We start from the raw sequence: 27,082 nt of genomic DNA on the forward strand, positions 1-27,082 counted from the left end.
TCCTCTACTTATTTAAACTCTTTTTTTTCATCTGTAAATGATTTTATTCAAGTTTTAAATTATCTACATAGATGAGGAGGCTAGAATATAATTGATATCTGGATCCACTCCATCAACCAATCAAATAATTGTAATTCACATAAATGTAATAATTTCTTAGTACCATGTAGTGTTCTTGATGATAAATGGCAGCATGGCAATGCATATTTCTTCAATTCTAAGCATGGCTAAACTTGAAAGCCTGAAGGTAGGATTTGATTCAAGTCTCAATCACAACAAGACATGCTCATTCAAATTATTGAATTTAGTTTGAACTTTTCAATTGAAGTTTTTCCTAATTTTATATGAAAAAAATAAAAAAAATAAAAATTTATGACTGTTCATACCATAGAAGTTGAACAATCATATTTTAGTTTCACTATATGATGAAAGAAATTAATAGTCATGTCATATGAATTTATCGTATAAAAATATAAAATTTATTATAAAAATAATTCACGAATCTTATAAACTCTATTTTAAGTCGATCCAAACTAACATATTAAAAAAAAAATTACAAAAATAACTTAGAAATAAAAACCAATCCTCTCATCGCTAAACTCTAAGCAAAAAGGAATCAAGCTACAAAAAACTTTATAAAATCCTGCCTGCTGGGTTTGCAGGGTATTCAGTGGGCCGTGGGGATTAGTCATGGTGCGCGCAAGTTGACCCGGATACTCCACATAAATAAAAAGAAAATAAAATAATAAAAAAAAATATAATTTATAATGTAGTTAATAGCAATCACGAGTTTAAAGAGGCTTTAAAGTTCACGCCCGCATAAAGATGGACGTCTCGGGTCCATGCAAGACCATCTTTTTAAGTAATTGCCTTTTTCACTTTTCTGCACTTTTAGAAACTCAAACTTCCATGAAATCCGATCCAAATCTATCTTAAAAAGTGAATATAGCTACGTTACAAGTTTTCAATTTCGTTTCTTTTCTTGGATTTTTTTTTAAATGACACTTTTGTGTAAGGTTTTGAAAAAATTACACATGATTAGAATTTTTTTTTAAATAACATATTTTGAATATAATAACAATTCTTAATATCAACTTTTAACACAACTGTAATTTTACAGTTATTTAGTTAAAAGTTGAAATTCATGCAAATTAATTTTATATATACAAAAATCAATTTAAGATTTTATAAACATTCAATGATTAAGAAATAAAATTCAAGATTCAATACTAGTAATAATAATAAAAAAATATAAGTTGATGAGGCAAGGGAGAGAGAAATGAGAAAAGAAAATAAATAATGAGGCAAGGGAGAGAGAAATGAGAAAAAAAAAATGAAATAATATTCAACAAGGACACATCAATGCTTTATTTTTGACAAACCTAATACTGTTAGAAATTCTTGATAGGATAACTCTAACTATATCTTAGAAGACTTCTAAATGATTCTAACTTTAAATTAATATAAAAAAAACTCTTAATCAATTATGATCTTATTTAGTGGTTTTTCAAGATCGTGTTAGAATTGCCTTTTTGATATCTTTTAAATAGTATTGAGTGTGTAAAAAACAAAGCCCTAATAAATTATTATTTTTTTCATTTTTTTCTGCATTTCTCTCTCATGCAACGCTATTTTTCTTTCTTGCAATTGAATATTTAATCTCATATTTTTGTTTTGGATTTTCATTAGATTTTAGATTTATTTTTGTATATATGAATTAATTTGCATGAGACATAACTACACAATCATTTTTTTTTATTAATGTGAGTATTCAGGCCAGCTTACAAGGAACTCGATTAATCTTATAGGCCCTAAATTTAACAACCATATAAGCTAATAGTGGCCCTAAAGTTTGTGAGATTTGAACTGGTGATATCTAGGGAGTAAATTTAGAGCTTGATCAATTGAGCTATACTTTTCAAACCACTAATTTTTTTTATTTACATGGGTGTCCGGGTCAGTTTGCTCGCTTCTTAACTAATTACATGGGCCTTGAAGTTAATAACCATGTAAACCTCTAGTGACCATCATATCAGTAACCATAAAACTTGAACTTGAAATCAGAGGGAGAGCAAACCCCTTGATCCTAAACTCTTACTATTAGATCACTTACTAGATGATTTTCTCAAAACACTATTGATAATAGTAATTGTGTACAAAATCAATATTCAGGAACATTATTGTGTTCTAAATATGATATTTTTCTAAAACTTTTCTTATATATGTTATTATACCAAACTTTTACCAATATGTGTTAGAATGGTAAATCTCTTTTCATTTCATGGCGTGACTTCAGATTTTCTGGTTCATAAATTATAATAGTAGTCATTTCTCTTTGCCTGCTTAATTATTTCTTCTATATAATCCAAAATATGATTGTTCCTTTTCTCATGAAATATCTAAAAAATATATATTTTAAGTAAGAAAAGCCACATTAATAACAATCCAATTATAATAGCTTTTATGTTTATAATGTATGCATCAAATGATACATTATTACACGAGAAAATCAAAATTACATTACAAGAATCAACACATAACAAAGAATAATAACGATAGAGCTAAAACATTAGACATTATTATTCATAAAAAATAATAAAAATATTTTATTTTTATTTTCCCCTCTCTTTTGAAAATAAATACGAATAGTTAAAAAGTTAGCATCATAAAATTTCTTTTACCACCACCACCACATAATTTATTTTCCATGCTCGTAACATGTAGTCAAGATCAACATTATGGCTCATAAACAGGACTCGAGTCAAACACCAAAGGGTTGCTGGTTTTCAATTTCAGTACTGGACTGTGGACTTATCTCCAAAAAGATAGTAAAAACAAAAGGAGGGTAAAAAGGCAAGAAGCAATTGATCACTAAGAGTGAAAGAAACTTAATAATCATGCACATCATGATGATCCATCTGACAACAATCTGAATAAATACAGAGCTGACTGCAAAAACCGTAACGGGATCACTACTAAGAACCCATCCTTTTTAAGATTAAAAAGAGCGACAACAGATAAAGAAAGAAAAGGTGATACACTATACACTATATATACTTTTACAAAGCTAGATGGAGGGTGGGTTAGGGTAATGGATTCCTCTGTTAATAGTTGTTTTCTTTTAAGACCCAATGAGATAGTAAGTGTGTTGTTGTCGGAGAAAGAGTTTATATCTCCACGTGTAGACCTCAAACCTCTTCTTTACAAGTCCCAATCTTGAGTTTGGATACCCCACATTATCACCCTTTAACACATAGCATCTCCTCACGTGAATAACCCATGTGATCCTTCTGCTCTCTTGTCTCTCTTCCACGACTAGAGCAACCCCGATTGCTCTAGTCAAATGTATACGTTATGGTTATGCCGCCACTTCAATGTCTATAAAAAATCCAAGCCGTTTCATGTATTAATGTTTCCACAATCTCCTTCTCTATTTCCATCACAATGCCTTCTCCTTCTTCTACAAATGCAATCTCACTTTGATCCTTCATCAACTGGGGCAGATCTTTGTCTATTAACCCATCAATGTCTTCGAGGTCATGACAGTCAGCGCAAGGGAAGCTCCTAAGCTTTGTACATAACATGTGAACCAAATGCGACCCATTCATTTGACTAAGGAGAAAACTCCGAGTACATAAGCCAAATCTAGCACTTCTACTCCAAGGTTTCACGTTGATGTATGGACGTAAGATGTCGACCAAAATTTCGTCAACAAGATTGAACAATAATTTTCGATTGCATCGACGGTCCATGGCTTGACGAGCTTGGCAGGTGGTAGTAGAGGCTGGTGTGGTAAAATGTTCTAGGTAGTAAAAAGTTGAAGGGTCCAGAGGATGAGACGGAGAAAACCACCTAGTGAAAGACACTGGGGTATCTTTGTCTATGCCAGTACGTTTTAGTATTCTACTAATGTACTCATATTCTTCTGCGGCTCCATCTCCGGTGGTGATGATATTGGTGGCGACACCGTTATTAGACCTATCATCATTGTTGTCTTCTCGGGCATCGAGCCTGCACGTCGCTTGTGGTTGTTTGTACGACTGGCTCGAACAACTAGATAACTGTGAGCACCATTTCGATTCTTGAGCAGCATTTGATACCTATAACGCATGCAAGGAAGGAAAAAACATTATTTTCATTTCATTTCTTCAAAAATAAGCAAAATATGAATTATATTATGACTAAAAATTTGGGAGAAAATGAAGGGAAAGTGTACCTGTTTTTGAGGGATTTTTGTAGCAGGAGGAGTAGGGTCTTTCTTGACAGGAAGGAGAGCTGGGAGAGAGATGTTAAGGTCATTTGATAATGGTTTTTTCTTGCATTTCTTGTCAGGAATATTGGTTTCTCTAGCTGATGTTGAACTGACAAATGGCTCTTCTTGCTTGGTTCTGATAATATGTGATGTTTTTAGAGGTTTCTTGACGAATCTTGGTGGTGTAGGTGGACCAAATTTTTCTTCAGTCACTTTGTTGCACTTCTTGAAAGGTCTCTGCTGGTGCTGGTGTTGATCCTGCATGATCTTAGGTAAATCTGGCTTTGTTGAAGGTTTGGTATTTTGTGACAGAAGTGATGGGGGTTTTTGAGAATGAGAAATACTATTGTGGTCCTTGCAAGGTAGAGTTGTGATTGGCTTGTTTTTGGGTTCCAAGAATTTCAGTCTTGGCGAGAAAGAAGTTGTGTTCGCAGAATGCTTGCCTGGACTATTACCTGAAGCACCAACCGTTTTGGTGGTACTTGGAGCTTTGGAGAGAGTTTTCTTGGACTTGTATTGGCTAACAAGCTCAAGCTCTTGATCTCTTCTTCTGGTTTGCTCTCTATTTATTACTGTGTTTGTAATATCCAAACCAGCTTTCCTGCTTACACTTTCTTTAACTTGCTTCACAATTTGCCTTGCATAGTGGCCTGGACTTCTATTCTCATCTTCAACTTTCAGCTCTTTTCTTTTCAAAGATGAGAAACGAGGGAGAACTAAGTCTTCACCAGCATTTTCTTTGTTGATTTGAAGTGACAAACGGTGTTCTACATCTGATCTTCTAGCTGATGATATTCTTGGTGTCTCAGGCAAAGAACGAGTGCCTGAAAAATCATGGTCCAAAGTACAATTTCGAGGGCTACTTCTTTTGCTACGGTGAGGTGGTTGTTGAGGTCTGCAATGATGGTACTGAAAATGGGATTTTGGAGGGAGGTTTGGTGTGCCAAGAGTTGATGAAGAAGAGTGGCTTGGTGAGGAGGTAAGATGATCAGGAAGAAGATCAAGGCCCATAAGTCTAGCTACCAAATTTGGTGTCTTGGTCCCCGGTGAAGAGCTGATTTCTGATGAAGATGAATCATTTGGAACTCCTTTTGTTTTGATTTGAATGCCCATCTGGATCAATTTTTTCAACAAGAAAAGCATAAGATCATCACTAACTTCACTAAATCAAGAATCTTAGAAAAAGAAAATGGTGATTACAAGCCCTAAAGAAAGAAAGTCTTTGAAAAAGAAATACGAGAGGTAGCTAGCTAGATGACATGGTACTAAATCTTACAGGGATATAAAAAATTTCATCTTTTGACGATGGCAATGAAGGCTCCTCCTCTTCCAATTCCAAGCTATTCCTTGGTGCTTCAAAATCTAAATTAGAACAAAACCCCATTACTCAAAGTTGCTACAAAAAAGAAAGAAAGAAGAAGAGACAGGGAAAAGTAAAAGGAGCTACCTTTAGGGATAGGAGGATCCTCAAGAGGAAGGAAAGAGTTGGGCTGAAGTAAATTAGAAGACTGTTGTTCATGGTTTAGAGGAAACTGAAACTGATGATGGAAATCAAACAACTGGAAAACAGCACACATGCAACCAGTAGATAAATTAGCACTATCTTTCTCTCCTTCTCTTCCACCTTCACCACCAACACCACCACCACCTTTCTTGGAGGTTTTCCCACCACCCCAGTAATACCATTCCTTTCCCATGTCTAGTAAAAGTTTCTATCTTTTGCCTTTGCTTTGAATTTACACAAGAAACAGAGATATTGTTTGGTAAAAAACAATAAGAAAATGAGGGTGATGATTACAAGAATTAGCAGTAGGAGTTACAGATGAGAGAGAGAGAGAGAGAGAGAGGAGCTTGAACAGGTTGTAGGAAGCAAATTGATGCAGAAGCGGAAAGACTGGATAATTGAAGCATATAAATCAAGTCCAACAACAATAGTTGATTTTAGGTTAATTGTATGTTCAGTCCCTCTACATTTGACATTTGTTTACTATGGTCCTTCCACCTCTTTTTTCTACTTCATGATCATTGAGAAATAAGAATGCTGGTGTCTCCATTATGGTTTTTTCTTCTCTCCCTCAACTAGTTAAGAAAACATGAAATAATTTTGAAGGCTATACTGTTAGGAACTTTTTAGAGTGTGTTATTTATGTGGTTGTATTTATTTTTTAAAATATTTTTCAATCTATTTTTATTTAAAAAAACATTAAATTAATACCTTTTGATGTATTGATATAAAAAATTAAAAAAATTAATTTAATGTATTTTAATTAAAAAACACTCTTGCATCTCATTATCAAATACACACAAACATTTCACTTATCCAGGTTGACATGATAAGAAGATTACATAGAATATTTTGGATCTTGTTGTTTCCATAAAATTGAAGAGACCAGGAAAGTAAAATAAACTATATGTTTTACAATTATACAATATTTTACCTACACTAGACATATTAATAAAGATTCGACTATACAATTTCTTAATTACATGTATAAAAAAATATTTGTATATATATTTAAAGTTTAAACGCTCGTGTTCTGAAAATATTTGAACTAATCATATAGACTGAAGGTAACATAGTTACTGTAACAAGGACCATAATGTTAATAGTTGTAAAGTAGAGGGATGGATGTGACGAAATATAGGACCACCCATTTTGATTTGATTTTTGACTGAGGAATTAAATGAGCAACAAAATGGTGGGTTCGTGGGTTTTGAAAAGTGTGTGTGTGAGTGTATTTTTTTTTTCCCGACTACTTTATCTCCTTTCTTAACACTCGGTCCCAAGTTTTACCAGACCACCTCTGACTTCTCTCTCTCTCTCCCCCTCCATCTCGCTTTCTCCCCTTGGGAATTGAGTTTTGTTAGAGGATGACGATATGACCACGCACCTCTCTCTCTCTCTCTCCCTGTCTCTATCTCTCACTATCCCTTTCTGTCTCTGAGGAGCTCTGTTTACAATGTGATTCCCATTACAGTAACCCCTGAGGTTTTAAAATACTCCATACAAGGTGGTTTCGTGGGGATCTGCAAAATGACTCTTAAGTTTCATGTAATGACGTTTTATCTTGCAATTTATTTTATTTTGAAAACAAAAGCAGTAACGAATATTTACTTGTACCTCATCCAGTATACTACTTGTAGATTTAAAACTGATTTTTTTAAGAAATTATTTTAAAAATTAACTTAATTAAACTCGAATATTGTTTGTTCAAATTCAAAATAATTTTTTTAAATATTTTTATTTAAAGCGATATTATTTTAGTTTTTTCAAAAAAAAAAAACTTGGAAGGACAATGTTTTATGTTGGATCTAAAATAACATGCCGATCCACCTACAAGTCCTCATCCACACATTACTATGCCTCCGATTACACGTGCAATAAGCCTCCTAAAGTACAACGTACGTGCCGATTAGTTTGCGAGTGTTCTTAATTAATAAGTTTTCGTTATTTTAGGTTTCCATGTTAAACGGAACCCACTAGATGTTTTTGTGAAATTGTAGTTATTACCTCTGTGTTGAAAATCTGGAGGTAAACTCTGTGGATGGCATTAATTTGTAATTTTATACGTGTTTCAAGAGTCTGGCTACATTAATAATCATAGTTAGGCCAGATCATTTCAATCCTTCTTCTTGAGAGGGCTAAGGGGAGCCTGATCTTGGGCCAACTCTGCTGTTTCTTCAAGAAAATTAATGATCAGAGATTAATTAATTATGCTCTTAGTGTGTGGATTAGCAAGACTTTAGGATCAAACAACATTCCTACCACCTAGTTTAGTACTTACTACTTACTACAAGCTTTGAAACTTCTGCCTAGCTAGAGTTCCGTTACCCCCTGTGCTCTCGTCAACAGTGCAGCATAGGCATGCCATGTGAACTATGCTGTCCCAGAAAGACAGGGATCATTTTGCACATTTTAGTGTGTAAGACACCGCAATTAGGTTCAACATAGTACAAGACATTCTTCACTAAAAGTTACAAAGTTGCAAAGAAAAACATGGAGGGATGAGAATGATAAAATGTACGCATAGATGATAGGATTAAACCTCTATCTACGATGTTGTTGATTATAATTTCAAAACAATGCGTTTGAGCACGTAGTGGGGGACCAAAATTGATACACTTTTGCCCATCATGTGAATTGGAAGGCTGTTTCCCAGACATAGTGGCCATGCCATTGATCAGGGCCATCTCTCTATATAGGAACTGTTCGATAAAATCCTACTTCACTGAGATTAGGGTTTGTCCATTTGCAGCTTACAGGCTCTTGCTAGCTCATTCCACAAGGCTACACAGGACCACAAAATTATATGCCTTCAAATTATTTATATTCTTTCCTTGATGTGTCACTACTCACTAGCTAGCTTGGTATTGTACATGTCCTCGCTAGCAAGGGAAATCAATTACAACTAACATATCCTTTATATTGAAGGGGTGAGAAAGAATCAATGAAACAGGAGATTTCTATTTTCACGAAAAATGCCACCAAATAATTGCTTTTGCTTTTTAGACAAGCGCCTCCAGCTCCAGGACAACTTTTCCAATTTGTTTCTTACTTGTATGTATATTTGTTGAGCTGCAACCATGGATTTGTTCCTTGTACCTAACAGGAAACAAGAAATAAAATAAAATGTTATGATAGGTTGCTAGCTGTGTTTTTGGAGATACTCAAATTCATTTGAATTATTCTCTTCCCTCCAACCAAGAGGTTTCATTAAACCACAAACAAGTTTTGGATTGATTAATGTACAATTAACATATCATTATTGTTAATTTTAGGTGTTTAATTGATGAACTTCTCACATGTAATTAAAAAGAGATGATAATTTACCTAGCTTAATTACCAAAATCATTGAGCATCTTCAAAGTAAATAAGAACTATATATTAGATCTACTGGTAAGACAGTTGTTTATTTAAATAGTGTTTAGTTATTGTAATAATATAAAAAAGACATAAATAGTAGAGATAGATATGATATGTTTTTATATACTTCCTGTTTTAAAAGTATACAAATTTATTTTAGAATTGTTTTATAAACAAATTTATTTTATATTTTTGTGTCTTTCAATTTAATAAAATATATTTTTATCTTTTTTATATCTATTTTTTTATTTTGAAATATTTAGTGATCGCAACCTTAATTTAGCTAATAATAAAAAATCCAAAATAAACAAGAACTGTTGCCTTTATGTAGTCTAAGGTCCGATGAACTTCTTGACAAGCCAAATTCATAAATATAAAGGAACTTTTACTTGGAGCCGTGGTATAGAGGATCAACAATAGGCAAAGATGACACATTGTTTTTGAAATTAAGACTTCACATTGATGATAAATAATTAATACTCAAGAACATAGCCAAATCATGTCATGTCAAGCACTAAGATTTGCTATTCCACAAATCGATGCAAGAACAGAAGCATTTACATACAAACAGTGGCATGGTACTTTACCAAAAAAAAAAAAAGCCTAGCAGTGTGAGGACCATAACCTCAATGAGGCCAATATTCAATGTATTTATTTTACCTCGTTTATTTGACAGAAAGTGACTGATTAATATAGGTAGGCAAGTCTTCTATGTTGGACTGGTGGTGTGGATTTCTGCCCTCTTGCAGAATTACGTGTTAATGGCGGAAATTAGGCTGCCAGCAGAGATTTTGAATGGAAAACACGACGGCCCTAGCCGCTGTCACTTCTTGATCCACCATTTGGTGTCTACGTAATTCCAATACATCTCCACAGAGTTGGAGTCCTTCAATGGCCAAATGCTCTAAGTAGCTAGAGACCCAACCCACCAATATTTCCTTGTTCACGGGACCAGTTTCTTGAATAGAAGGGAAGAGAACGGCTTGTGAAACTAGCTAGCCTTTATTTTGGAGGGTTAGTACCTAGGGCAAACCTTAGTTTTTGAAAACATAAACAACAGAAGATGGCTTTTGGCTTTTAATCATTTAATCAATATACAAAGAGCAGAAGAATTCAATAACTTTGTTGCTAGGAGTCAGATGGCAGAGCAAGTTTGGTGTAATTAATTAGACGTAGGTTTAAATGCCAAACCAGAAATCACCTGCCTTTATCGGCACTACATTATATATTGAAATTCAAATTTCATGCAGCTTCCACCATCTCTTACTGCTAGTTACTAACTATACAAAGAGCACACGTTTTCTTGTGGGTCCATATTTTTTAGTGTAAAAAAATATTTAGATGATGCAATTACGTTTTAAATAAATGGATGAATTGGGTTATAGTCCCAACTGAATTTAATGAGTTAGTTTTAATTAGGAGAATTTATTTTATTTTTTATTTTTAAATTAATAAAAAGATTTTTTTATATAAAAAAAACCACAAGAACTTGAAAAAAAATACCCTTAGGAAGTACATATAGAAAGAAAAAAAGATAAAAAACCGGCTCAAGTTTATTCAAAATAATGTGATAGACATGTAACCTGGGTAATAAGAAGGCATATCGCAAAACTCACGGTCTAAATTATAAAACTGAGATAATCTAATAAAAAAAATTAAAAAAAATTACAGCGCTATTTAAAAAAAAACTAATATCAAATAATAAAATTAAAAATAAAGGACATCGACATGCATTAATTTTTCAAACTCATGAATAAGGTTATTACATTGAAACAGGATACATGAAAAAATAGTGAAATCCAATCCACAATAAATCAAATGTTGAAAAATACAATCAGAAAAATTAATCAATTATATAAAAAAATCTAAAAAAATGACAATTAAAAAAACAAAGAAAGGCTGGCGAATAATAAATAGTTTCACTACTATTGACATATATCATACGGAGAGAAAAATCAACAATGACCTATCTAATAATATGGTGAAAAGGCATTTTATAACATCAGAAAGCATCACATGTGCCATTCAAAGGGCACAAAACCTCTCACAGGTAGTGCTTGAATTGCACGCGTAAATAATTTTCTATAATTAAATAAGATTTAATATATATTAAAAGATAAAAATGCCCTTGATTTCCTTGGTAATTACAAAAAAAACTAAAGGAAAAGATCAAAGGGCCCTTGAAATTGACAATTTTATTAAACCAATATTATCTTAGATTTGATTGACAACTAAATCTAAATTTTATAAGTTTGACATGTTTGTTAGATTCATTTTATTTAAGAAGAATTTTTATAAATAAAAATCTTAATAAAAAAATTAACTCAATCAAATTTTTTATTAAAATAATATTTTTTATTTTTATTTTTTCTATATTTTTACTTTTAACCCCACCAAATTTAATTTAACTAGCCTATTTGAGAGTGTAGTTACGGTTGCTTTTCAATGTAATTTTACTTAAAAATATATCAAAATAATATTTTTTATTATTACTTACAAATTATTTTTAAAATCAATACATCAAAATAATATAAAAAAATAAAAAAATATATTGATTTAAAATAAAAAAAAATAAAAAAATTAAATATTTTTAAAATACAAAAACAAAGGTTAACCGAATCAACATCTATTAAACTGAACTCCAAATTTCAAGTTTTTCAAATCATCCTACTAGGAAGGACAAGTTGAATGACTATAGTTGGGCACCTTCCCTAGCCCATAACACCGGCAATCATTTGGACCGGCATTTCTAGGCAGCTCAGCTCCAGCCACAAGGTTAATGCGGCGCTGAAAGGAAAGGAGCCTAAAATAAAACGACAAATTCAATAAAACTATCGATTTGAATACGCAGCAGCATCACCCTTATTTTTCCATGCCAGCATTGTGGTGGTAACGCCCAAGATTATAATTTTTCATGAAACTGCACCTCGAAGTTTGAATTTGAAACAGTATGAATTTCTTCTAGATGAACAGTCATTCGTACCATGAAGGATTAAAAGCGGCATGACAGATTTGCAGATTAGGACACCAACCACTCAGACCACATAAAGATGAATAGATCAATCAAGTCAAGTCATGTGTTGCTGTACACAAACGTATGCTGTCTTAGTATCAATCCCACCCACAGTAGAAGCAGATGAAGAAGCTGGTAGTATATTATATGCTCACATGGTCACCTGATCCCCAGTACAGTTTGGTAGTTGCTTCAACAAGACCACCCCTCATTTCCGGTGGATTTTTGCTTTGACGATGACTGAGCACTAGAATTTATATACTGAAAATTTACTTATTTACCTCTAATGGCCTGCAATTGAAAATAATATGTGGTAACATGATGCAGCTCAAGAGCACTCCTATGACATCAAAACCAGCCCGACTGGTCAACTGAAGAGTTGGCCTCCACCGAGCTTCACAAAAAAATAGAAAGGAAAATAGACCACGTGTGATCCGATAAGATTAAAAAAAAAAAAAAACAGGTTCTCTAGTCAAAACCTTTTGAGTTTTTTTTTTCTTCCAAAACAACATAATTTTGACTTTTTTAATTCTTTTTTTGAAATAATCTAGATTAATCTTGATTAACTAACCATCCCATGATTCAGGCCTTGTATTGAGTCGATAGTAGATTGGGTTTAATAACTGTGCTGAAGAGAGCAACATTCCTAGGATTTTCAAACTCGGTTTTGTGCTGCCTAAGGGCAATTTAGAACTAAAATATATATACATACGCAATGATTAGTTGAAAGACTTGTGCATGTGAATTCAATAATGCTTTCTCAGAATGCATGATGAAAGTGAAGAAGCAAATGAGTAGTTCAAGAAGAGAACAAATTCTGGAATCTTAAAATGGGCAATAAGAAACAGATAATGCCAAGTGCTAGATGGAAGAGGAAAAGGAAGGATTTGGAAACGCTGCATTCTGTGTCAAACAACTGCATGATTACATAGAGGACACTAGAAAAGGACCCAGTTTCAGAGCGTAGGATTTTTATTACCGACTGCAGAGGTGATGAGATTTCAACTATTCAATTCAAAGCCCACCTCTTCTTTCCTGCGTTCTTGACAGTAAAATGTAAATTTTTTATTGGTAGTCTCCGAAGGGTCAAAAATGAAATGATAAGGAATGCTGAAAAGAAGAAAGAAAATTTAACCATGCTGTTCTTGGTTGAAGGACTCCATTTGTAACCCGAGCAAAGCAGGCCAAGGAAGTCAGATCCAAAAGCACTTCAAACATCTAGCAACATATGAAGGGAAAGGAGGAGTGTAGAGATTTCAGCTTACGGCTATGTCCAGTAGAAAAGTGAGAACGAGGAAAAATGTTTGTTTTACATGGGAAAACAATATCGAAGGACCCTATTTAAGACATAAGTGAAGCAATGGTGGCAAGTCAGATCAAATAACACTTCTTTATCAACAGATTGTGGACAGGTGAGAGAATACATGGGCAGAAAATATTAACCTACATGCCGAAGGAAAAGGAGAGTCTAGAGTTTCAGTTCACAGCTTTGGCCAGTTGAAAAGCGAGGAACAAGAAATATTCTTGAACCATACTTCCTTGAAGGATGAATTGATGGCGCAAGGGTTAAGTAGCAATGTGAAGTTCACAAAGTCAGATTTAATTATCTATATCAACAAGCTATATCCAATTTAATAAATACAGTGAGAAAAATCAACCAGCATATATGGAATAAAGAATATTCTCGGTAGAGCAAAGTAGGAGTGCTTGTCTCACAGTTTCCGTATAGGAGGAGCGCTTGAAATCTTGATTCTAGCTTCTACCATCTACATCAAATCCTGCCCCTGTCCAGCCAGGTTGGGCAGGTCCTCTACCCTTGGGAACAGCCCCAATTCCCCTTCCCCTTCCTTCGAAATGGACCTTTTTCTTTCCTCCTAATCCCTCAACATTAGGCTGTTGATTTTTCCCATTTGTGACTTGGACGTTTCCCCCATTTGCTTGGTTATGTGCAATTTCAGCGACTCCAGCATCAGGAGCTGTTGAAAGTGGAATTGAGGCATCTTGAACGGGGCTGTTTGATGCAGGTCCCATTGGTTTTGCATCCTGTGGATGACCACAAGTGCAAACTTTCAACAATTTCTCTACTGAAATGCAATGTGTATATCAGTATATGCCCATACTAGCACACAGGGGAATAGCTTGATGCAATGGACACGAGAAATGCAGCCAAATCATGACAGTACATGAAACATTCTAGAACATTAGCCTCCTTAAGGGCAGTCACTTTCAGAACACACCAGGTGTTATAAAATAAAATTTTCATTTTAGTGCAGTCCAAAACAATTTCAAAGCCTAAAATGTCTCAATTGAGTTCCTGTGCATATGTCCAAATACAAATTTCCAAATCGCCAGTATCAGATGCTGTTTCTTAGCATGTTTATTGTCATCTTCTACACTAAGAAAATAGCAATAACCCTTCACTGCCTCCTTTGGCTAAGTAAGTTGCACGCACATAAACAGTACCTTTTTACACATGCACAGCGCACTCCTAAAGAAAGTGCAGTGGTTGACCCATGACCATGAAAAATCCATGTGACTGTAGGCCATGAGAGTGTTGTCCAAGCAACTCACTACATGCATCCATAGATAAATAGATAAAAAGAGTGCTTACATGAGGAGGAGAAGACATAGATGCTCTACTCGGGTTTAAGGCTTCCAGACGTCTTTTTAATTCTTCAAGTCTAGAAAACTGAGAGTGACTGCTTTCTTGAACCTGCTCAATATATTAAATTGAATTGAGAAAATCCAACAAATGTTAAGGAGTAGCAAAATTCACATCTTCATTCATAGAAGATCCTTACCAGCTGATTTAAGTCTTCACACAACTTCTGCTTAATTTCTTCCTCTTCCTTCACAACTTTTGTTGCTGCTTCCAAGGCCTAGAGACAGCCAATAACATCCACATCATATCAAATGAAAAAGGAAATTCAATTCATCAACAACATTAATTTATCAACAACAAAATATCTAACAAACTCCCATTGTGTGCAGAAAGAAAATCATGAGCCAAATAGTACATTTCCATCTCAGGGCAATCAATGATTCCAAAATCAACAGAAACTAGTGCTTAAAGAGCACCTCTTCATTTACAAAAACCAAAATGACTTTGATTTATTCAATTTATCAACAACATTAATGTATTAACAACAAAATATCTAACAAACTCCCATTGTGTGCAGAAAGAAAATCATGAGCCAAATAGTACATTTCCATCTCAGGGCAATCAATGATTCCAAAATCAACAGAAACTAGTGCTTAAAGAGCACCTCTTCATTTACAAAAACCAAAATGACTTTGATTTATTCAATTTATCAACAACATTAATGTATTAACAACAAAATATCTAACAAACTCCCATTGTGTGAAGCAAGAAAATCATGAGCCAAATAGTACATTTCCATCTCAGGGCAATCAACGATTCCAAAATCAACAGAAACTAGTGCTTAAAGAGCACCTCTTCATTTAGCAAACAGAAATGACCTTTTGATTTATTCAATTTATCAACAACATTAATGTATTAACAACAAAATATCTAACAAACTGCCATTGTGTGCAGCCAGAAAATCATGAGCCAAATAGTACATTTCCATCTCAGGGCAATCAATAACATCCAATGATCCCAAAAGCAACAGAAACTAGTGCTTAAAGAGCACCTCTTCACTTAGCAAAACAGAAATGACCTTTGATTTTTTTTCCTTTTGTGTGGCCTTTTTCAAGTTCAGTGGATTTTTGAAGGGGCTGAAGGCAGAAGGTGTTTGCATTTTCTTCTTTTGCTGTACTTATATTGGAAGGTACCTTATTCTTTTTTTGTAATATCTAATTTCCACATCAAATTAATATTTATCTGTCCGAGAAAAACAAAAACAAAACAAAAAAAGATTTGGTGCATGCGTGGTTGCGGTGTCTTCACCCACAACCAAAAAGCATTGATATGTATAGCCCTATCATTGTTCAACATTGAGTTCTTAGCTAAAAACTTCATCCCATTATATCAGTCGTGTTCAAGATAATATGGACATGCTAGACCAGTTCTAATCTTAAAGTTTCCTCTACTTTAATGTAAAGGTTTCTTAGTTTCAAATAATTGAGGCTAAATTTGGTTGAAAAAGGTAATGCAATGAAAGAAGAAAATATGCAGAACACAGTGTAACGCAACTGAAGAAGGAAACAGTTATCACTTTCTTCTTCCATCACCCAACATTAAATTCTACGACCCAACATTACATTCTACCAAACACATCAACAATCCATTTTTGGCATCCGGAAATCATGCTATCCACTTTGTACTAAATCATTCAAATGCAACTATTATTATTATCAATAAAAACTACTGAGTTCTCGCCATGAAAAGCAGCAAACCTTCCATGCTTCTTCTTCCTTCAACTTAGCAACACGAATTCTTTCTGTTGACATTTCTATCTTCTTCCTCAGATGTTCAAGCGCTTAATTTCATCCACACACCACCATCCACAAAACCAACATTAAAGTCAGCAAAATTACTATAAACAAGAGTAAAAACGACTGTATGGAAACATACATACCAACCTGCTTTCTTAGGTCCAGCTGTTAGTTTCATCTCTAACGTAAGATTCCCTAGCTCTCGCTCTACATCACGAATCTTCGAATAATTTTCCTCAATATATCTAACACAAAAATTACCAAACAAATTCATAAATAAAGTTCTAATAACTAACTTTTCTTTTTCAATATTCTTAAAAGAATTAAATTCTACTAAACTTAGCGACCAACAACTAATTTTCTCGAATCCAATCATCAAAACAGGCCTCACCAAATTAATTTTTTTTCTTCTAATCCTTTTCTTTCTCAGAAACAGATTAAAAAATAAAAGAAGTACCAAAAAAATTCATAAATAAAATTCTAATAACTTCATCTTTTTTTTTCCCTTCAAATTTCTTAAAATAAATAAATTCTACTAAACTTGGTGAACAACAACAGCAACTATTTTTCTCGAATCCGATAATCAAAACAGACTACATCAAATATTTTTTTTTTCTAATTTTTTCTCAGTAAAAGATTAAAACACTAAATGAACACATTAAGGTCACTACATTTTCTCATTATCAAAAGATAATTACAGATCTAAATAAACGAGAAATGTAAAACTTACTTCCTTAATTGAAGTTGCTCTTCTTCGATTATCTATCATTCAAAAATAAATAAAAAATTACAATTATTCAAATTCGAATACTCGATAGATAAATTCTAGTAATTATCAAAAGATAGAGGAAAGGAGAGATACCTTCTCTGTGTAGGCAATGACCGGAGCTTCTCGAGGAAGACCGTCAGGTCCGATCTCCGGTTTAAGCATCGTCGACGGATTAGTGGAAGACGACATTTCTTTCTTCCTGTTTCCCTTTGGGAAGTAATGTGTGATTTCTCACCAAAAAATTCGAGTAATTATCAATTAAACAAACTCTGAAACTTAAAAAAAAAGAAAAATCACTGATTTATTTCTGCTATTTGCCTTTTTTTAATTATTTAGGGAGAGTGTTTCGGTGGCCGATATTTCGGGTTGGAAATCGGTTTGAAATTACGCCGTGGAAGTCTCTGTCCCCAAGTTGTTAAAAACATTCCAAGGGCAAAATTTGATTTTGGTCCTCAGATCTAGAACGTTACACTTCTAGTACTTTAAAATTTAATTTTTTATTGTTGTTGTTAAGATAGTATTCTAAATCACTAATCTCATCGTACTAAATCACTTCTTTTTCTAGGGTTTCATTGACTTTCTTGAAGCTTTATCTTCTTGTTTTTTTTTTTTTTGTATTTTTCTCCCGCTACCCTTTTCATTTATCTGTTGGGGTGTTAGAATTTGATTTAAGAATCCATAATCTGGAGGTAGAAGTGAAGAAAATTGCTCAATGTCATTCTTGTATTTATACCAGGTTTTTGTTATAAGAAGGATGTTATGGTGCTAGATTGAGAAGCCGAAGCTCATAGATTGTTCATGTGCTTTTCTTTTACGTTTTTTTTAGTTTGTATTCAACTATTGATTCTTGTGGATGTTAAAAAAATAAATATTGAAAAATCTTGAACGATAAGGTTTGAAGTGGAAAATTGGTGAATTTACGAGGGTGAAAATGTACTTGACAGAAAATTTAATTATGTGCAATACCTAAATTGCTTATTGGATGGAGAGTTGTGTAACGTGAGCCACATCAATCGTGAGGAGCACTGGACCTCCTTGACTTCTGTGCCCTGCATGTTATAGGCACGTGGGATAAGAGAAAGCGATGCAGATGCAGCAATTTTTGGGAATTTATGTGAAATCACTCTCGGATTTTACACCACTATAGTAATAATTATTTTTTAAAAATTATTTTTAATATCAACACATATAAAAATAAAAAATATTAATTTAAAATAAAAAAATTAAATTTTTTAAAACATACATTTAAAACACAAACAAATCTTCAGTATATCCCAGTTTTTTTTTAAAAAAAGAAGAAACTTTCGCATATTCTTGATCTTGATCACTTTTGGTTATTTGGCCATCGCCGTGCTCGAAGATTTATTCCATCTTCCGAATGTCTTAAGCCATAGATTGGTCAGATGGAACGATTATAACAAGCATGGGTAGAAAAGAAAGTTATCACGCTTTTGATCTAGAGGCCATAGCTGCTATGTGCAAAACAACTCGAGCACGGGATTGAGTTGCAGTTCATCTGATCATGTTGAGACAAGATTTGAGGTCATTGATTTTATTAAATAACCTAATCTATTACAACCTTTTGGGTTCATGAGCGTGGAAGAGAAATACAGCAAGCAAAAACCCTAGGTGCTATGCAACGAATTTGAACTACTACAACTTCATAAAAGAGAGAACGTCAAGGACTGATTTATGTCTAAGCTTTTCATCTTGCAGGGACTTTCCCTAAGAGTTTAAGGACAGCATCTTTCGTGGGTAGTGCAGGGATAGCACCTCTCTCTGTTACTGTCACAGCACCGCAGGCATTTGCAAATAGAAGAGCTTCTCTTAATAGCTTCTCATCCTGCATGAAAGGAGGGAAGGGGACAGTTAGGGGTTAAGGTTGAATTAGGAGTTCTTACAATGACATTATATTTTGGGAAATATTAATACTGCTCAAGTGCAAGCTTATTCGCACAGTTTCAATACAAATGGTGTCTAGACTCGTAACGTAAGATTCTGTTCTGTTTTGCAGCAAAGGAACATTCTGAAGGTTTTATGAAATCCACTTGAAGTTATATTGATTGAAAGATTTCAAAATAAACAATGGGAGAAAAGGTTCTAAACCATTCTGATTTTGTATGCAGCTACACACGTACCTCAAATAGATTTAGGTTAGAAGCTAGGTTGCTCAACATCCCACCAACAAAAGCATCACCCGCACCAGTTGTGTCAACGGGTTTCACCTTAACACCAGGAACCCAGCCTTTGAATTCCTGCATTGGTTTTTTGTTGATTGTCAATTCTAGTACCACATCGGAATATCAAATCATATCATATCTGAAAGTAACCACCTACTAGCAGTGCTGCAGTTACAATTCATTTTTCACAGTTTCAAAAGGTTTTACTGACTATCAAGCACCTAAACCACCAAGACCTATAAGTAATTTTGCATTAGATACACCTACATATCAAACGGCTCCCCAGATTCATTCAGATCATTCACTTTGTAAGGTTCCGACTTCAGTACTTGCATTCTGTCATTATTGAAGAAATTCAGCAAAAAAACATTTATCCGCAAATCATCTGGTAGGACATCGATGACTGACGTTTCTTAAAAGATTATAACAGAGATTGGAACAGAACATCAGTTATTAATATGATTTAAATGTTATCCAAACACAATAACCAAGACTAATAGCTTGTTTCTTTTCACCAAATGGTTAGTTACTTTAGGTCCTTAGCTAACATGAACTAACATCACCAACAATAAAAACAAAGAGGATGAGTAGTTTTAACAGATAGCCTCTCCTAAAAACACTAAAGGGACTTTTTGGAGTTTGCCTGGTATAGAATTCAGGGTAGATTAGAATCTAGATCCTGCATTTAATTTGACCATTGATGTTTGACATGAAGATTATTAGGCAATAATAATCAGTAAGGTTACCTTGGTGTAGTATCGACAACCCTTTGACCCTTCAGTTACAATCAAAAGCTTCAGATTGGGATGAAAAAGCTTGTCCAAGACCACTTTATCATCATTAGGATCATCACATCCAGTTAAGAATGTTATTTCTTCCTCACTTATCTACAATTCCATATAATTAACACAATGAGTTCCAAATATATTATAATGAAATGCTTGCAATTGTTTCACTTCCAAATAACAAATTTGAGCTAGTATTTTTAGCTCACACAACGATATATAAATTCCATAGTTTTTCAACTTCGACCACACCTTAATAACATCAGCTTGATCCCATATACTCATTATGCCTTCCCGAGCAGCCTCTGCTGATGGCCACAATGCTAATCTCAAATTTGGATCGTAAGAAAGGATGCTGCCAGACTTTTTGGCAATTCTCATTGCTGCAAATTGACTTGACCTGCAAGGTTCTGAAATCAAACTAATCGATCCATAATGAAAGATCCTGGCCTGCAATCAATACAATTTTAAGAGTTTGAAAATCTTGTGCAATATGCTCTAATATGCTCCATCTTCTTACTAAAACCAAAAGAGAAAATAGACCTGCTCAAGGAGGTTTATGTCTAATTCTGATTCTCGAAGAAGCATGTCTGCACTTGGATGACGGAAAAACAAGAATTCACGTTCACCATCAGCTCTAAGGGTAACAAATGCCAGAGCAGTCCTTGCAGTGGAATCAAATCGCACGCCAGAATTACCCACATTGTTTTGTTTCAAAATGTCAGATAGCATATACCCAAATTCATCATCACCAAGCTGCAATAAAAGGTCAGAGAAGTAGAATTAAGACCATGCCTATATAAAAAGTAAGGATTCATAGACACCAAAATTGTTAACATTAAAATAAAAAAAACAGGGGGCCGAGATCCTGCAACAGACAGTTTAGTGCGGAAGTACAAAATACCATTTGGCCAAAAGTTTAGGCTTCATTTACTCGATGCCGAAAACACCAAATGAAGACAAACTACCCAGGTCTTAGGTATGCGCTACAACAGCAAGCCATGACCCAAACAAGTAATCAAAAAACTATATTCAAATGCACCTTGCCCATAAAAGCTGATGAACCACCTAGTTTTGATATACCAACAGCCACATTAGCAGGAGCACCACCAGGAGCCTTCTTGAAAGCAGGTGCTTCAGCTAATGAAACCCCAGCAACTGTCGGTACAAAGTCAATCAACATTTCCCCAAAACAAACAACTAGCGAGTCGTTCGCTCCTTTCATATTCGATGCATGATCATTAGAATCACCTACACATTTCCAATTGCTTGATATCAGAACAATCTACATATAAATAAATGCAATAACACTCACCAAATTGGAGCCAATAGTAAAACCATAACTCCCTATGCTATTCCCATGGAAAGAAATTCTCTTTAAATCAGATTCAAACTGAAATAATTCCAAATAACTGTAATTTAACACAAAGTTGCAATCTTGATTAGATCACAAATCAATACTCATTGATAAATTCAAAAATTCCACCCTCTCATTTTCAGAGGCGGCCCCTGTAAAGCACTATAAGATAGTATATACCAACTTCATTGAACAAGATGAAAAAGAAGATCTTTTCTACAAGATTTAAGGCATAAAAAAAAGATCTATTAAACATAAAACAAGAAAACCAACATCAAGAATCATACACACAAAGATTAAAAAAAGTGAGAGAGAGAGAGAAACACAAAACCTGCTCAAGTCCAGATAAAAAATCATTGAAAAATACACGAAAACAAAGAAACAAGAAACACAGTCTTGATCAATCAAGAAAGCAACAACTTTCAAAAGAAATGAAACAAACGAGGCTTACATGAAACGTGATCCTCGGCCATTTAACAAACGTTAAAACCAAGAATCAAGAAAAAAGATGGAAAGAAGGAGGAGGAGATTTTGTGTAGTGTGTTTGGGTGGGTTATAAAGAAGAGGAGCCGAGGAGAGCTAAGATGGAGGTGGTTGTTTTGTTGTGAACGTCCACCCCCGTGGAGGATCGTTCAAAGGGGCAAGTTGACACTGTGAGTCCAGGCGTGTTCTTTTTCGGTGAAAAACATACTTTTAAAAAGTTTTATTTAAAATAAAATTATTTTTTTATTGTTATGATATTTTAATATTAAAAATAATTTTTTAAAAAAATAAAAAATATTAATTTAATATATTGCAAAATAATTTTTTAAAAAAAATCAATCTCTCTCTCAATTTTAAATATTATTAATATATTTCAAAATAAAAAAATATTTTTAAAATCAATCCCTCTCTCAATTTTAAATATTGTCTTAATAATGAAAAAATATTTTATTTATTATTTTAAAACCCGACTAAACCTAGAAATAAAAATAATATTTATTATATTTTTAAATACTATTTAAATAATAAAAAGATTTATTTTTTAATTTTAAAACTTAATCCTTACTAAACCTAAAAATAAATCCCAGTTTATTTAATTAGTTCATTAATTAACTTGAGTTTTTGATGGAGATAGGTTAGGTAAATTATTTTCCTATTTTTTCATTAACTATATACATGGGAGTTGACTCAACAAATTTTATAATGGTGATTTGAAATATTTTAAAAAATATATACCTTAATGCTTTACTAATATAATTATTTAGGAACATATAAAAATAAAATATAAATATATAAATGAATAGAGTACATTGTTTTTGAAGATTTGTAAACTTACAATCTCTTGAAGGATCGTTGAACGGGGCACGTTAACGGAGAGAGCAGCACACCAATTAAGGATGAAAAGATAACTTTTCATTCTTTCCTTTCCTTTTTATTTTGATTTTAAAACCTGGGCTTAATATAGTACAAGATCCGAGTTCATTTAAAATAAAAACTAATATAAGTTTATAAATTTTAGAATTATTAAAAATTTATTTAATTATTAATTTCAGAATTTATAAAATTAATTTACATATGTGTAAATTGACCTAGACATACGTGTTAATAAAAAATAATAAAAAATGGTTTTTAAAACAATTTATAATTTTTTTATTAAGTTTTACCCTAATTAATTAGGACATGAATTAACTTAATGTTTTTTATTGGGACATGATAAGTTAATTTTTTTCATGTTTTTTAATTAATATATACCAATTGAGATTATGGATTAGCCAGTCAACCATTAAACTAATCCAGATTTCATAGTAGTGCTTTAATCATATAATTATTTAGTAACATATGTATATATATTTAAATGAATAGATTGCATTGTTTTTGTTGATCTGAATACTTTTATTATCTGCCTAACCTCATTATCTTAAATACAATTATTTGGATCGAGTGACAGAAATAAATTAATAAATTATTATCATTTGTACCATATATTAAATTATATGCACTCAATTTGAATTTAAATTTAAACAACTTAATAAAACATCATATAAAAAATTTAAATATATTTATTTATTTACATAGAAGCATCCTGAATTTTATGTTTCTAATAGGTGCACAGCAATGTAGAGATCTCAAAGCCAGTTTGTTCTATTATTTTAAATTATTTTATTATTTTAAAAACATTTTCAAAAACAATTTAAATTTTATTTTATTTTTTTGTTTAAAATTAATTTTTATGGTGTTTTTTCATTGTTTTGATATGTTGATATCAAAATTAATTTTTTAAAATAAAAAATATTATTTTAATATTTTTCTGATAAAAAATACTTTAAAAAATACCAAGTAACAACACTATTATATCACAATTTCGAGAGCCTGTTTGTTTCTGCGTTTCAAAAGCGCTTTTGAAAAAATTTGAAAATTTTTTATTTTTTTATTAACTTCAAATTAATATGTTTTTAATGTTTTCAAATCATTTTAATGTGCTGATATCAAAAATAATTTTTAAAAAATAAAAAAATATCGTTGGCATGTATTTTGACACGAAAAGCTATTTGAAAAGCAACACAACCACACTTCCAAACATGCTCTCAATCTTAGGGTCTAAATCATCGGGCTTTGAATCTAATTGCTAATCTGGGACGGGTCGGTCAAGTATAACATTGGAGGGATCAAATTAAGCATGTGTAGATTCTGATGGAGTGAACCTTCATGACATCTTGAATGACCACATCAATGAATAGAAATTGGATCCCTGCATCATAGTATTAGCTGGAAAGTATCACCAAGTTGCATGCTGTTCTAATTTTAAAACATGTTTTGGGTTGATTTGTTGAAAAGACTCAGTGCTAAAGCTATAGTTTTAAAATTTTATTCAATAATATATATAAGTTATAGTTTGATCGCAGGTAGAGAAAGCCAGTCAAAACATTATTTATTTTTATTTTTATTTTTCCGATCAAGACTGATTTAGGAGAGGCCAATACCGGGTCAACCCTGCATGCCAGTTTATGTATTGGATGGACCACACGTTAAAATTTAGAAACTAAAGAAACGCGTCGTTTTTGTCGGCGCACAAAGGTTGCCACCGTCCGCCAATGGTTTTCAATATTTATGGGTGGCACAAGCAGCGTTTTTTTTCTTTTTTTTTAAGATAAAAAAAAAAACCTTATGTATATGAACAAGTTTCCTCCAAGGAAATTATTATCCCAAGAGATATATTTATTGAAACTGGGATCTTATATTTCCTTTATCCCTTGATGCATGGTAACATTTGGTTTTTATTTCGAAACCATATAATATAAATATAAATATAAACATATTTAATTATGGAAACGAAAACAAAAACCTATTTTTATGAATTTAGCATACCCCCTTCATGCTTGCATAAAATAGGCCTTTGTTGTTCCAACTTGAAAAATCTTGGTAATTTGAAGTACACTAATTGATGGATGGTAAAAATTAAAGGTTTTAAATTTTAAAAGATGTAACTTAACTGATTAGACTTTAAATTTACTCGCTGAAAATCACTAGTATGAGTCTTATAAATCTCAATACCACTAAAGATTTATATGGTTGTTAATTTTAAGGCCCGTAAAATTAGTCACGATATATACAAGTTAACCTGAACACCAACAATAATATAAAAAAATAATTAAATCTTCTCAATGCATAGAAAAATAAATATAAAAAATCAAAATTAATTTTTAAAAATCATTAAAATGTAAGGTAAACTAATGTTGTGTCTATGATGTAAGACAACCCTCTAACAAGTGTCAATGATGCAAGAACAAGTTAGAAAAACATTAACAGTTACAAAAGATATAGAATTTTATTGATTAAAAAGAGTTATAAATTTTAAATTTACAGTTTTATTTCCTGAAAAATAAATCTAATAGTATTAGTTTCTTTTGAGGCATACGAGACCTTTATATACATTGAAAAGTCATATTTCTACTAAAAAAACAAACAACAACACAAAACCTAAAATAAAATAATAAATCTAAAAAAAATCTAGGAAAAATAACAAAATTACCATAAACAACAATTTCTTAGCCTAATTTTGAAAGATCTAACAGTTTGATAAATAACAAAATCCTTCATCACAATAAAACTAATTATAAAATCACTTGAAAAAAAATTAAAGTCAATTTAATAATCAAATATTATATTATTATCTTTTTAAATCACTATCTTGATTAATTCAAGTAAACTTTTTTCTAGATCTAAATATATCGTGTTGATTCATTAAAACAATTACCAAACTATCAATATAATTTGTTTGTGAAAAAATCACTATTTAACTATAACAATCATCCAAGACTATTTGTTTTTTAGTTAGCTTTTGTGATTATAATTTTAAAAAAATAAGTTTTTAAAAAATATAACTAGCTGTGATTAGTTGAATTTAAATACATGTTTGGTAAAAATTATATTTGAGGTTTATGTATAATAAAAAACATGTATAAAATGGTTGGTTGTTATTATTTTTTAAAAGTGTTTTTTATTTGAAAATGCATCAAGATAATTTTTATTTTTTAAATTATTTTTGACATCAGTACATTAAAATGATCTGAAAATAAAAAAAAATTAATTTGAAATAAAAAAAATTAAAAAGAATTAAATTTTAAAAAAAAATATTTTTAAAATGCAAAAATAAATAAAATTTTACAAAACTCAATTAAAAAAACATATAAAAAATACATTTTAAAATTAATTATTTAATAAGCCCCACAATATAAAACATAGTTTAACATATTATCAAATGCCTACTATATTTTTTACACCACAAATACAAATGATAAGAATAAACAAACGCAACCTAAATGTTCAAGACTTTTGATTTTCACAACTCCGACTGCATGAGCCATTAATGACGTATCCCTCCCGAAGTAATCGAGACAATTGTTTCAACATATATGTTGCTGTCCTCGCCTTTCTCTGGATGATCCGAGGGGTTTGACTGTTTTAGCAAGAAGGACGTGGTAGCATGCAGTTTGTTTGTACGTTATTGTATAAAAAAACTATTAATTTTTATATACAAATTAATAAAAGGTTATTTCATCATCACCATCGTCATAAAAATTACCCTATATATAATTAATATTTTCAACCAATTTACTTATCGAAGAAGTTAGTCAGACTATTCCATGATTCTTCAAAGATGATCAATTAATAATGAAGAATCCTAAGGGTTAGAATTGAGCCAATTAAGTTCCAAATAGATGCTAACAAAAAGTGAAGTTGCCAGGATAAAATAAAGATGATAATTTACTCTTTTCACTAATACAATTGTCAAGTAAAAAAAAACTACATAGACGTATAGCCTGCAATGATGGAGATTAGTTTTTTTTTTTTTTTTTTATAAAATCGACTCTATTGATTATACCATCAAAATTGAATATTCATATTCCTTAAAACTTGCATTGTATATTGTCTTTCATATTAGTCTTTCTTTTAAAAGACCCATTTAGATCCATTGGGTTTT

At 32.2% G+C, this 27,082-nt stretch overlaps 3 protein-coding genes across 6 annotated transcripts; all 3 read right to left on the bottom strand.

The window, feature by feature from the left end:
• Window positions 1-2,866: 2,866 nt before the first annotated feature.
• LOC105137559 (uncharacterized) lies at window positions 2,867-6,141 on the bottom strand. Its single transcript, XM_011043342.1, has 4 exons — window positions 5,700-6,141; window positions 5,529-5,614; window positions 4,217-5,365; window positions 2,867-4,100 (listed from the first exon to the last, which is right to left on the bottom strand). Exons 1-4 carry the CDS (start codon window positions 5,947-5,949, stop codon window positions 3,372-3,374), a joined length of 2,214 nt encoding a protein of 737 aa, XP_011041644.1. The 5' UTR covers window positions 5,950-6,141; the 3' UTR covers window positions 2,867-3,371.
• Window positions 6,142-13,015: 6,874 nt separating this feature from the next.
• LOC105137560 (junctophilin-like protein) lies at window positions 13,016-17,674 on the bottom strand. 3 transcript variants are annotated; one of them, XR_844617.1, is made up of 8 exons: window positions 17,390-17,674; window positions 17,258-17,289; window positions 16,675-16,772; window positions 16,489-16,571; window positions 14,931-15,008; window positions 14,741-14,842; window positions 13,443-14,172; window positions 13,016-13,347 (listed from the first exon to the last, which is right to left on the bottom strand). XR_844617.1 is itself a non-coding variant. In XM_011043343.1 (7 exons), exons 1-7 carry the CDS (start codon window positions 17,483-17,485, stop codon window positions 13,882-13,884), a joined length of 780 nt encoding a protein of 259 aa, XP_011041645.1. In that variant the 5' UTR covers window positions 17,486-17,674; the 3' UTR covers window positions 13,016-13,881. The 3 variants fall into 3 exon arrangements, 1 of the variants encoding a protein (XP_011041645.1); XR_844618.1 differs by having other exon boundaries at window positions 13,016-13,164; window positions 13,265-14,172; XM_011043343.1 differs by having other exon boundaries at window positions 13,016-14,172.
• A 1,147-nt stretch (window positions 17,675-18,821) lies between these two features.
• Window positions 18,822-22,278, bottom strand: LOC105137561 (pfkB-like carbohydrate kinase family protein). 2 transcript variants are annotated; one of them, XM_011043344.1, is made up of 7 exons: window positions 22,070-22,278; window positions 21,304-21,512; window positions 20,805-21,017; window positions 20,514-20,711; window positions 20,223-20,363; window positions 19,435-19,551; window positions 18,822-19,139 (listed from the first exon to the last, which is right to left on the bottom strand). In XM_011043344.1, exons 1-7 carry the CDS (start codon window positions 22,089-22,091, stop codon window positions 19,002-19,004), a joined length of 1,038 nt encoding a protein of 345 aa, XP_011041646.1. In that variant the 5' UTR covers window positions 22,092-22,278; the 3' UTR covers window positions 18,822-19,001. The 2 variants fall into 2 exon arrangements, with proteins under 2 accessions (XP_011041646.1, XP_011041647.1); XM_011043345.1 differs by lacking the exon at window positions 22,070-22,278 and adding an exon at window positions 21,950-22,061.
• Window positions 22,279-27,082: the final 4,804 nt, after the last annotated feature.

Source organism: Populus euphratica, unplaced genomic scaffold (genome assembly GCF_000495115.2).
Source record: "Populus euphratica unplaced genomic scaffold, PopEup_1.0 scaffold149.1, whole genome shotgun sequence".
NCBI lineage: Eukaryota > Viridiplantae > Streptophyta > Magnoliopsida > Malpighiales > Salicaceae > Populus > Populus euphratica.